The sequence below is a fragment of the Muntiacus reevesi genome, chromosome 11 (assembly GCF_963930625.1).
Source record: "Muntiacus reevesi chromosome 11, mMunRee1.1, whole genome shotgun sequence".
NCBI classification, from domain to species: Eukaryota; Metazoa; Chordata; class Mammalia; order Artiodactyla; family Cervidae; genus Muntiacus; species Muntiacus reevesi.
This window is the reverse complement of record NC_089259.1, coordinates 18966480-18980047: the sequence shown is the minus strand read 5'-3', so window position 1 is coordinate 18980047 and position 13568 is coordinate 18966480. Positions and strand designations below refer to the sequence as shown.

General features: G+C 40.4%; 1 protein-coding gene across 3 annotated transcripts in view; it reads right to left on the bottom strand.

Moving 5' to 3' along the window:
* Nucleotides 1-13568, bottom strand: part of RNASEH2B (ribonuclease H2 subunit B) — a 59901-nt gene that overhangs the window by 33617 nt on the left and 12716 nt on the right. For all 3 annotated transcript variants that reach the window (XM_065902156.1, XM_065902153.1, XM_065902155.1), the window contains exons 2-3: nucleotides 3463-3534; nucleotides 1412-1519 (exon numbers count right to left, since the gene is read on the bottom strand). In XM_065902156.1, coding sequence (XP_065758228.1) covers nucleotides 1412-1519; nucleotides 3463-3534 — 180 coding nt within the window. The remainder of the gene's footprint in view (nucleotides 1-1411; nucleotides 1520-3462; nucleotides 3535-13568) is intronic.

The following is a 13568-nucleotide window of genomic DNA, read 5'->3' as shown; positions in this document are numbered from 1 at the left end:
CAAGTAACAGAAAAAATGAGACAGCGGGAACTGAGATGGCCTAAACCACCCCGGGACGCACCGCCCACCCCCAGCCCAAGCATCAGAAAAAAATGAGACAGTGGGGATTGAGATGGCCTCAACCACCCCGGGATGCATTGCCTGCCCCCAGCCCAAGCAACACAAAAAATGAGACAGCGGGGACTGAGATGGCTTCAACCACCCCGGGATGCATTGCCTGCCCCCAGCCCAAGCAACACAAAAAATGAGACAGCGGGGACTGAGATGGCCTCAACCACCCCGGGATGCATTGCCTGCCCCCAGCCCAAGCAACACAAAAAATGAGACAGCAGGAACTGAGATGGCCTCAACCACCCCGGGATGCACTGTCTGCCCCCAGCCCAAGCAACAGAAAAAATGAGACAGAGGGGACTGAGATGGCCTCAACCACCCCGGGATGCACCGCCCGCCCCCAGCCCAAGCAACAGAAAAAATGAGACAGAGGGGACTGAGATGGCCTCAAGCACCCTGGGATGCACTGCCTGCCCCCAACCCAAGCAACAGAAAAAATGAGACAGCGGGGACTGAGAAGGCCTCAACCACTCCAGGACCCCCCACCCCGGCACCCCAGAACTGTCGGGGCTACATTTGGTATCCTGTCTCCTTCAGAGTCCACAATGACCACAATTCAGAGACAAATAAATAAAAACTGAGAGAAACTGGGAGTCGAGTGTGTGTGTTGGGCGGTAGGGTGAAAGTGAGAGTCACTCAGTCTTGTCCGACTCTTTGTGACCCCATGGACTATATAGTCGATGCAATTCTCCAGGCCAGAATACTGAAGTGGGTAGCCTTTCCTTTCCCCAGGGATCTTCCCAAACCAGGGATCGAACCTAGGTCTCCTGCATTGCAGGCAGATTCTTTACCAGCTGGGCCACAAGGGAAGCTCAGGAGATAGGGAGGGTGGGGGGTTGCAATGGTAATTTATATGACAAAGCATTCAAAAATATCTTTGTTCTATTCTTTTCTACCAGTATCCATTTGTGATGGAAATAAGATGTTAAAAAAACTTGAAGAATCTCAAAAGTTGCTAAAAGAAGAGCAAAGAGTTTCAGTCAACACAGTGTGTACTCCATAGTACAAAATTCATCTTACTTCTGACTCAGAGTGTGACAGTGTTTTAGGAGAAAAAAATCAGAGTTGTTATTAATAGCTAAAAATTTCCTGCCACCTAAGACACAAAGTTGTTGATCTAGACTTGTTCCAACCATCTTTCCTTTCTCCTTGATTAAACCCTGCTCTGATGCCAGCAACAAAAAAAACAGCTATGGACTAGACTCCAAACCAGGCAGACTGACTCAGACTTCCATGCGTGAAGGATGGCAAAGTCAGTGTATGTGTTTAGTTAATGGAAATATATACACTAGTCACTTACCTGATTGAACTGATTCATTTATAAACCAAGAACGGTTTTTTTCCTTGAAAACTTTTATTTCAAACAGCTGTGGTAGACACATGTTGAACAAGTAAATGGCTCCTTCCCCTGTTAAGACAAATCTGCTTTTTATTTGTAAGTTTTCACACACACACACACACACACACACACACACCCAGAAGACTAATAGTTCTGAGGAATGTTCCTAATATGAACATAAACATATATATTCAGTCTATACAAAGTTACTCCAAGGAAAGCTTGTAGCTATTACACACAAATGCTTGCTTCCCAACTCTGTAATCCTCACTGAACTTAGACCAATAAATACAAAAGGGCAAATCATTTATCTTAACTGCTCCAAAGCCTCTCATTGAGTCCTCCATCACTTCTAAGCCACCCAAACCCAAATGGCTCAGCCAGATGAACTGAGTTGGCCTGTGGGGGGGTTGCAGCCTCCCAGACCGAGGGACGAGACGGGGTCCACACACCCTAGAGGGGAGGCCCCCCAGAGGAAGGCCAGGGCCCACGACAGCCGCACACTTTCAGCCGTGAGGAGTGAGGAGGGCCAGGCCCGACTAGATGGAAATCTCCCTTTCCTCAGATTCCCTGAGAAAAGGACCATTAGAAGGGGTGAGGACTGAACACATTTGTGTGCGTCCGAATGAATCCCTTCAATGCAGGAATTTCCTTCCAAACACAGCACTGTCAGGGCCCTGAATTCGAATCTGTCTCAACTACACCTGGGCGTGTGCCCTCGGGGAAGCGCTACCACCCCTTCTGTACCTGTTTCCACACCTGTAACGTGGGAGCAATACTGAACGGCCTCACCAGGGCTTTTTTAAGGATTAAAAAGAGAATATGGACACGTAAAGCTCCTAGCACAGCACATTAGTCAGTGCTCAGCAAAGGTTAGCCTTTATCTTTCCATAGTCAGTAAAGTAAAGTGTTGTCCATGGACATTCAGAATTTTTCAGGAAGCCTATTTGTATTTTGCCTTTGTTAAATGCTTTACTGGCTATCTAAGACTTCTCTTGCAAAAACACTTCACACCTCGTTTTACATTTATGCATACTAAGGAATTCCAGATAATACAGCTGACCGATTACATCCAATTTTGTTTTGAGGAAAAGGAAACTGGGACATCTGCCTCTCTAGCCACTTCTATTTACAAGTCCTTCCAACAACAGCAACACGGCACCACCCACTGAGGTCTCTTGCTTTCACTATTCAGTATGACAGTCCCCAAGAGGACGATCTCATCTGCTAAATATCAGATAGCTATTTAAAACCTTGTAAAATTAAGACCAACCTTATAAATCTTGTAAAATAAACTGATGGAAAAACAATTTCACAAAGATAAATAATGTCATCAATATCACTATATACCTAGTGTATTTTAATACTTTTGCCTAAAAATGATAAGACAAAGGAAAATACACTGAGTGTAGAGTTAAAATTATTCCTGATAAAATGTGTATTTCCTCAAAATACAATGCTTTTTAATGCCAAAAAAATCACCCCCTGACAGGAAAAAATATATATACTACTTTTTGGTCTGATCAAAATAAGGGAAGTACAGCTAAAAATGAAAGTATTCAAAACTTTGGCATGTCCAGTAAAAGCCTCCCCCCGCCTCTTTTTTAAACTCGGGTTATTTATTTTACTTTATAACACGAGTATAAATGGAATTTTATATTGGATAACTACTTAAAGAAAAGCTGGCTTTAAAAGGCCAAGGAAAACTCATCTGTTTTCAGAGAGAAATCAAACATTCTAGGCTTTTTTGTTTTGCCAGCATTTCTGATGAATAAACAGTTCTATGGATTAAAATTATGAAGAAGTTTTAAAAAATGTTTAGGTCAAGTGAATTATCTTAGAAGACTGGTTATCTCATTAGCTTGCTTTTGATCATGTAATATTGTTTTTACCTTTAATGGCTAGACAGGAAGAAAAAACATGAGAAGACAAATAAATGTACACACTTTTCAGCCACAACGTTTTAAAAATGTTCAAGCTATCAGAGGAGAAGGGAGGAGAGGGGCACTTGCCTGAACATGGGTTAGCCAGTTTTACAAACACAAGCCCGCTTTTCGTCTTCTTTGAAGCATCCTTTAAATATTCTGGAAAGAAACACGTAAGATTAGAAGACAGCTGCTTTGTTGCTCACTTTGCTCTTTTCCCTTCTTCTCTTTATATGATTTTTCTTTCTAAAAACCTCAGCTCTGTTCTATTACTTATAAACTGTGTGATCTTGTGCAAATTACCAGTTTCTCTGTGAAGTGCAGTGGAATCTAAGGTAGTTTTAATTTACTTCTTGGAGAAGTGACGAGGAGCAGGACTCAGATGGCCAGCGGAAACCTCGGCTCAACCATCTGACAGCTCTGTCACCTCAGGCATGGCTCCTCAGGTCCTGTCTCAGGAGCCACATTTATAAAAGGATGATGATGGACGCATACCTGCCTTTCAAGGCATTAAATGAGCTTATTTGTTGAAAGTTCTTAACATATTCAGACAAACAGAAACCCATAATAAATGATACCTTTTATTACTTTATTGTTACTATTATTATGAAATAGAACATTTAAAAGATAAATATTTCCCAGACATTTATGTTTTTTGCCCCTAATTACGATTACCTAACTCACGTTCTCTGCCCATCTTTTGAGTAGGACATGTATATTTCTTTTACTATCTTATTAGGAGTCTTTATAAAGTCAGGATATAAACTGTTTTTAGTGACTTTTTTGGGGGGCAGGGGAAGGGGCTGCGTGGTGCGGCTTGCAGGATCTGTTCCTGACCAGGGATTTGAGCCGGACCAGAGCAGCAAAAGCCTCCAACCCTAACCAGTAGGCCACCAGGGAGCTCCCTGTTTTTAATGATTAGTTTGCCACTTAGGAGGTAAAAAAAAACTTTGTGTAATCTCATCAATATTTTTCTTCATGGTTATACCTTTTGTGCCATACTTAGAAAGTCCTTCTCTTCCTCAAGACTATCTGAATTGCCCTTATTTTCTTCTAATACTTTTAAATTATATTTAACCTATTTGGAATACACCCCCTATAAAATAAGAGGAAATAAAAAAATTTTAATTTTTGCAATGAGCTGTCCGGTTGTTTCCACATCATCTACTGAGTGCATACATGCTCAATCCCTTCCGTTGTGTCCGACTCTTTGGGACCCTCATGGACTGTAGCCCACCAAGACTCCTTTTCCATGCGATTTTCTAGGCGAGAATACTGGGGCGGGTTGCCATGCCCTCCTCCACATCCACTGAATAACCTAAGCTAAATGTTCAAGACACATGTATAAATCGGTTTGTGGACACTGTACTTTGACCCACGAGTCTGTGGCTGTATTAGCATTAGTATTTCAATATCTTAATTACTGTAGCTTTAAAAGACATTTTAACATCTGCTGAGCTAAATCCTCTCATTGCTTTCTCTACAATATTTTAATGTCAAAGTTTAAATCATGTAGATTAAAACATAAAAACCATGATAATTTTATTTATAGCATCCTCACATATTTTCAGTGGTGTATTTAAATCCATTGAAAGAATTTCTGTCCAGAAGGAACCAAGGGACCCTGATTAACAAGGGAGCAATAACCTGCCAAAGAGTAAATCAGAGAGCTGTGGGAAGGAGAAGGACTTGTGGTCATGTTGACTTTCTACAGCCCCCTCTTTATTCCATTTATTCAGATCTTCATAAACTTAAACACAGCAAATATGTTTAGAAACTGGCTTACGCATAGATGGTCTTAAGTACAACATTTTTCTCAATAGTGACATTAAATATACAAACAACAACAGCAAAAAACTCCTAATTTTGAAATTTTTACTTGCAATCAAATGGAATAAAGGAAACCCAATTTAACAACCAAAAACAAAAAAGAAAAGGACAAAAATAGGCAAAACAACTATTTTCAATACACTGAGGATGAGGCAATGCAGGGGAGTGATCTCTGAGAGATGAGAAACAAATGAGGGGAGCCCTGTCGCCCCAGCTTACTGCCATGAGAGAGCTTCCAGGCTACGGTGCAGGATGTGAGGTCCTGGCTGAAGCCTGGCGGACTCTCTGAGCTGAAGAGACGGAGTGGGCAGTTCTCAGGACACCACGGCCAGAGTTCCCACGTCAGGAGAGGAGCGAGCTACAAGCAGAGAAAACCCTGGAGACCTGCAAAGGGGACACAGCTCGAACATTCAACAGAGCGCTGCTCAGGGCACGCACGGATCTGCCGAGGGCAGGAGAAAAACTGGCCGGACAGATTAGGGGAGCAGCGCCCCAGATCCACACGGGGCCCTGCCGTGGGCCTGTTCCCAGGCAGACTAGAGAACCTTCCAGTTCAGAAGACACTGGGTACAGCACTCCAAAGGGTCTTGCCTCGGTGGTAAGGGACCAACAGCCTTGATGAAATGCTGCCAGTCCCACTGAACAAATTCTAAAAGCAGGACCTAAGAGAATCAACTGTTTCAAGTATCTCCACTATGTCCCAAAATGAAGCTCTAGGTTATTTATAGGAATACAAATACATTCATCTGGAAAAAAGGTAAAATTCACAATGTCTGGTGTCTAATCAAATATTACTAGGCATTCAAAGAAGCAAAAAATATGACCCATAATGTGAAAAAAAACAAAGAAATCAATTACTGAGAGGGGGTACTGATGTTAGATATAGATGTTAGAATGCAGAGATAAAAGAATTAAAAACAGTATTCCTCATGTACTAAAAAAGTAGAGACATAGAAGATTTTTTTTAAGACCCAAGTTGAGATGAAAAATATACCAGATGCAATTAATGGCAGAAGAAAAGGTTAATGAACTTGAAGACACAGCAATAGAAACTTATCTAAAATGAAAACACAGAAGAAAAAAAAAAGAACTAAAAATAAAATATTAGCAAACTGTGGGACAAGTTCAAGCATCCTAATAATATATGTGTGACTGGAGCTCCTGAAAGAGGGGAGAAACAGAAGAAACCTGGAGAAAGTACAGCAGAATATTTTTGAATTTGATGAGGACTATAAACATAAACATTCAAGAAGTTCAATAAACCCAAAGCACAAGAAACAGGAATAAAACTATGCATCAGAATCAACAGTTCAAAACCAGTAATAAAGAAAACATCTTAAAAGCAGAGAGAAAACAATGACACTATGCACTGAAGCACAAAGTTTAAAATGAGCAAATTTCTTATTGGAAACAATGTAAGGCAGAAGATAACAGAGAAACAAGTCTTTAAAATACTAAGAGAACACAAGATGAAACCACAGAAAATACCCTAGAAAAGTGGAGGTGGTCAATAGATTCTTTCAGACATACAAAGGCTGGAAAAAATAATCAACGGACCCACACAACAAGGAATGCTAAGGGAAGTTCTGCAAGAAGGAATAGGAAACCCCAGGAAAATATTAATCTAAACAAAGGAATGAGGAACACTGGTAATGGTGACTGCAGGGGTAAATAACTTTTTTTATTATTTAAATCTCTTTAAAGATCACTGGCTAAACAAAAATAACAATTTAGTGCAGCAGGGTTTATAATCTATGCATAAATTAAATAAATGAAAATAATAGCATAAAGACCAGGAAGGGAGAAATAAAAACACACCATTGTATGTTTCTTGTACAATATGTGGGGTGGTGCTATATCACTTGAAGGTAGATGTAATCATTTAATATGTGGACAGTAAACCCAAGAGCGCCAGTAAAACTTACAAAACAAAAAAATGCTATCACTAAAAAGACAACAATGGAGATGAAACAGAATCATAAAAAGCACTGAATTCAAAAGAAGGCAGAAAGGGAGTTAAAGCAGTACAAAGAACAGATGAAACAAATGAAAACAAATAGCAAAATGACAGACTCAAATCTAACCACATCGATAATCACATTCAAGGTAAATGGAGTGAACATTCCATTGAAAAGGCAGAAATTGTCTGACTAGATAAACAAGTAAGATAAAATTATATGCTCCCTATAAGAAACACATTTTATATATAAAGACACATGTTGATTAAAAGGAAGAATGAGCGTGGTTATCATGCTAAACTAATTAAAGAAGAGATACAGTGGCTCTGTTAATAACAGACAAAAGATATGGCCAGGGATAAAGAAGGCCATTTCATAATGACAGAAGGATCAGGAGGATACCCTGAATGTTTACAGTTACACACACACAGAGCTTTAAGATACACAGAGCAAAAACTGATAGAACCGTTTGCCCTACCTCTAATCCTGGGCAACCGCTAATCCGTTCTCCATCTCGAAAATGCTGTCATTTTGAGAATGCTATGTAAACGGAACCATACAGATTCAATTTTAGGAAATCTTTTAATGCTTTCTTTTCTGCAGCTTACAAAAACGTGAAGGACAAGGGTTAGCACTGCTAATGACGTTTCCAGGAGACTACAGCAGGTCCCGATCTTCTCTCCGTCCCCCTCCTGCCTGCTGTTTCTCACTTCCCCAGCGTCACGATACTTCATTCTGTCTTAAGGCAGAGAAAAGGTGACCTCTCTTTTTTCAGCAAGACAGACTTTATTTTATTTTGGTATGACAGTAAATATTTCAACTTTAACTTGGCAGATTATTATTGATTCGTGTTTCTTTCTGTTTTTCAACTGAAAACTTTGCTTCTAGTGATGCCTGCCAGTTCTCCACCTTTCCCTCCCAGAGCCTAAAATAATCAAACTTTACAAATATCCCAAATGTAAAAAAGATATTTTTAATAACCGTTCAAGGGAAGCAGTGTTTCTATTTTTCCCAGGAAGAGCAGTAAATCCAGAGGATTAGCAATAGTCTAACATGTCAGACTATAAGAACTCTGGAATTACTAAGTACAAATAAATACTGACATTAATGTGCTCTGCTGCAAATGCCAGAGTTCTCTGAAATATCCTTTAAGATATATTAGTGTAGATAATAGTGAAATGTCTATGCAATGGGGAAAAAAGTCATCTTTTCTCATATAGAGCCAACAAACCAACTTGTTACTGGACATAATCTTTCAACCCAGAATTCCAAGTAAGATGCTATACTCTTTAACTAAAATAGAGAATGCATTTCAAAATTCACCTCTCCTGCTCAATTTATTCATTTATTTGTTAGTCACTGGTTAGTAAAAACAGACCCAGGTCCTGCCCATGGGGAGTGTTTGGACGTCCTATGGAAGAGACATATCTTGAATCAAATAATCACACAAATGTAGACTGCAAACCTAACAGCTGCTGAGAAGAAGAAATGCATGGACTATGAGATCTTATGACAGGATGTAACACAGATAAGGAGGTCTGGGAAGGAAGGCTTCCTGTGTGTAGCACTGGCTGAGTCCTCTGCTTTGATGCCTAAGAGTTCAAAGGAAGTATATATTCACTTTACCAGTCAGATATTTCGTTGGCTTCTAGGCCAAATCCAGTGTATAGGCAGGTTTTCTTTGATATACACATTTAAAAAAAAATTTGAATTAGGTGCCAATATTTGGAAATCAGTTAATTTTACATCAGATATAGTCTGCCTAAATATGAAAAAAAAAAATTACTAGGCAAAGGTTTTACCTTGTACTATCAAAACACCTGGCAGCAACAAACGTTCTGTTAAATGGCAGCCACCACTGTCCAGCCTCCTTTAGTCCCCCAGGCATCTATACGCTCATCTCACGGCTGGATGCTTACCAAATGCCACAGCTGTGCTCACTGAACTGCACTATTCTCATTTTCTAGATTTTAGATACCTAGAGCAAAGATCGGAGAAGGAAACGGCAACCCACTCCAGTGTTCTTGCCTGGAGAATCCCAGGGACGGGGGAGCCTGGTGGGCTGCCGTCTATGGGGTTGCCCAGAGTCGGACACTACTGAAGCAACTTAGCAGCAGCAGCAGAGCAAAGATCAGATGCTGAATAAATAACCATTCAGTAATAAATACTATCCTCTTACTGAAACCAATTCTATTACCAATTTGACTATCCAAGGCACTGAGGATAGAGCTGTGAACAAAACAAACCCCTGTGCTCAGAGAAAAACAGCATTTAAGACACGCCTTCACCTTCCCGTCTGCTGCTTCTTCACCCCAGCCCCTCGATCCTCTGCCCTGGGTCTCATAATCCAGTCCTACAGAGCAGGGAGTAGGACTCAGGTCTGAGAGGCCCCGTGTCCAGAACTGCACTGTCAAACACAAATAAAATGCATCCCATAAACATGAGCCACAAATGCAATTAAAAATTCTCTAGGAGCCACATTAGAAATATGTAAAATAAATTTTCAGTGATATATTTAACCCAAAGTATCTAAAATATCTTTACTTCAATACACAAAAAATATGAAATATGTTAGCTGTGGGGATTTTTTATGGATGCCCTTTAACAGACCGAGAAAGTTTCCTACTCCTAATGTTTTGAGTGTTTGTAATCATGAAAAGAGTATTTCCTTGAATATTTCTCCTATGGCTACTGAGATGATTATGTGGTTTGGGGCCTTTTTTTTTTTTTTTCCTGTAATAGTATATTACATTAAGTGATTTGGGTATGTTAACCAACCTTATATTCCTAGGACAAATCCTACTTGATCATGACGTATAATCCTTTTTACACACTCCTGGATTTGATTTGTTACTTTTTGAGAATTTTTGCATCTATGTTCGTAAGGGATGGTCTGTAGTTTCCTTATGATGTCCTTGTCTGGTTTTGGTATGAGGGTAATATTGGCCTCACAGAGTGAATTGAGAAGTAGTCTCTATCTGTTTTTGGAGAAAAGCTTGTAAAGAGTTGGTACTAACTTGTTCAGTGTTTAGGTTTTACCAGTGAAACACTCTGGGTTTTTCAATGGAGTGGTTTTAATTTACTAATCTAATCTCTTTACCTGCTCTGTGCGTGTGTAGTATCACTTCAGTCATGGCCAACTTTTGGCGACCTTATGGACCACAGCCCACGAGGCTCCTCTGTCCGTGGGATTCTCCAGGCAAGAACACAGGAGTGGGTTGCCATGCCCTCCTCCGGCGGCTCTTCCCGACCCAGGGATTAGGTTCACGTCTCTTTGCCAGGTCTGCACTGGCGGGTGTGTTCTCTACCATTATCGCCACCTGGGAAGCCCGTTTATCTGCTGTGTGTTCAGCTGCACAGTCGTGTCCGACTCTGTGACCCCATGGACTGTAGCCTGCCAGGCTCCTCTGTCCGTGGGATTCTCCAGGCAAGAACAGTGGAGTGGGTTGCCATTTCTTGTTCCAGGGGATCTTCCCGACCCATGGATCGAGCCCACGTCACTTGCATCTTCTGCATTGGCCAGTGATCCTTTTACCACTAGTGCCGCCTGGGAAGCCCTTTATCTGCTATAGGTCTGTCCAAATTGTCTATTTCTTCTTGAGTCCATTTTTGTAGTTTATGCTTTTCTACGAATTTATCTACTTCATCTAAATTATCTACTTTGTTGGGTGTTCACAATATTCCCTTATGTTCCTTTTTTTATTTCTATAAGATCAGTAATGTTGTACCGTCTTTCATTCCTGATTTTACTGATACACAGTAATTTTAATTTTCTTTTTCTTGGTTAGCCTAGCTAAAGATTTGCAAAATTTTGCTGGTCTTTTCAAAAGGGCCACTTTCGTTTTCATTGATTTTTTTTTTCTGTGTTGTTTTTCTCTAATCTTTATTTCTTCTCCTCTATTGCTTGGGTGTCAGCTTGTTCTTCTTTTTCTAGTTTCTTGGGATGAAAGATTAGGTTACTGACTTGAGATCTTTCTTCTTTTTTAATATAGGCATGTACAGCTAAGTATTTTCCTCTGAACACTGCTTTAGTTGCATTCCTATGTCACTGTGCTTCATTTCCTTTCATTTCAAGTACTTTCTAGTTTCCTTTGTAATTTCTCCCTTGATTCACTGATTATTTAGAAGCAGTGGTGTTGGAGAAGACTCTTGAGAGATCCTTGGACTGCAAGGAGATCCAACCAGTCCATCCTAAAGGAGATAAGTCCTGGGTGTTCATTGGCAGGACTGATGTTGAAGCTGTAACTCCAATACTTTGGCCACCTCATGCGAAGAGTTGACTCACTGGAAAAGACCCTGATGCTGGGAGGAATTGGGGGCAGGAGGAGAAAGGAATGACAGAGGATGAGATGGCTGGATGGCATCATCAACTCAATGGACATGAGTTTGGGTAAACTCCGGGAGTTGGTGATGGACAGGGAGGTCTGGCGTGCTGCGATTCATGGGGTCACAAAGAGTCGGACACAACTGAGTGACTGAACTGAACTGAGACTTAAAATTTCCACACATTTGTGAATTCCCCAAATCTTCTTCTATTAATTGCCTTTGTCACTTCACTATCTTTAGAGAGCACATGTTGTACAATTTCAGTCCTTTGAAATTTATTGAGATTTGTTTTATGGTCTCCAATATGGTCTGTTCCGGAGAATGTTGTTGAATGAGCATTCTATAGCTGTCTCTTAGGTCTTACGGGTTTATAGAGCTGCCTAAGTTTTCTATTTCCTCAATGATCTTCCTCCTAGTTGTTTTGTCCATATTGAAACGGGTGATTGCAATCTCCCACTATTACTGTTCAAATTTCCATATCACCCTTCAATTCTGTCAGTTTCTGGTTCATGCATTTTGGGGCTCTGTCATTAGGTCATACATTTATAACTGTTATAGTTTCCTAATTATCATTGTAATGCATCCCTCTTTCTGTCCAATAACAACGCTTTAAAATCTATATCATCTGACATTAGTACAGCTGTTCAGTTCTCCGTTGGTTACCATTTACATGGTATATCTTTTTTATCCATTTACTTTCAACCTATTTGTGTCTGACTCTCAAGTGTGTGGCCTGTAGATAGCACACAGCTGGGTCATGCTCCTCCCGCTCCACTCCATTAGTCTCCGCCTTCTTAACAGGAATGTTTGATACATTTACCACCCTCAAGAGTCTCTGCTGATGGGCAAGGCCAGTTGAAGTGGCTATACTAACAGCTTTTCAAAGCCTTTTATGGAGATTTTATTCTCATATCTTCCTTTTAAGTTTTTGGTCAGGTTCTTGTTTCCACAACTGCTACTGACCCCTCAGCAGCTGAGTGTCAGTTGCCACTGATTGTTTTTGACAAAGGCCCTGAGGCCAGGGTTTTCCTGAAGATCAAGCTCTGAGCTCCACTCAGGTCAAGTGACAATGAACAGGGCTCTTCCAGGGAGCTGGACAACAGGTCAAATAGGCACAATGCTTTGGGAATGGGCCTTTTTTTTTTTTTGAGGTGCCCCAAACAAGCCCTGCCCACCCAGTGGTTGCAAGCCTGCTGCTTTTCAAGGTTACTGCAGACCTGAGCAAAGAGAGATGGGAGCAGTTCAAGCTGCAATGCCACAAACCCTGCTCAATGAGACTCAGCAGTTTTTCTTGAATAAATATTCCTCAGATTGTTGGAAGCCTTTGGCTAATTTCAAGAGTTCTGAAATAGCTGATTTTGGCCATCTCTGCCAATGTTTTCACTGCTTTTAAGGAGGGGTGGATCTACCACCATCAGATTGTGAAGGCTTGGTATGAAAAAACAACTCATATTGCTATAATGCTTAGTTGATAATTTTGTGTGTGTGCCTTAAGCACACAAAATTACTTTTGACTATAAGCTAAAGGCTCTGTCAAAGATAGAGTTTAAAATTTTTCATTTAAATTAGGAAAATCCTGGGTCATCCCATGGGCTAGTCCCTCACCTATCAAGCTTGAAACCTCCGTTTTTTTCTTTAACTTTTGTGTCTATCTTCAGCACAGCTGAAAGACAGCTAAATTAATTAAGGAAGAAAAAAAATCTGCTTTTAGAATAGTCGGAAAGAATCAGAAAAGTAGTAGGAGTGTAAAGAAGGGTTTTCCTCTATAAACTATTTTTAATTGACATCTATTTCTTTAATCATGTCAGCACAGAAAAAACACAAGATCTTAAGTCAGACAGATCCATAATCCATTCCCAGCTCCTCTTCTTACTCAGCAGTGCAGCCTTGGGCAAGGTAGTCAATCTCTTGTACCTCACTTATTTCATTTACAAAATGGGCACAATAATTATTTTACAGGTTTTCGTTAGGCTTAACTAAATGTGAAAGTGCCTAGAACATGCAATCAGCACTCAATTAAGAATCAGTTTCTTTGCTCTTAACTCTGTGGAAACATTAAGAGTGTGCTAGAAATATTCA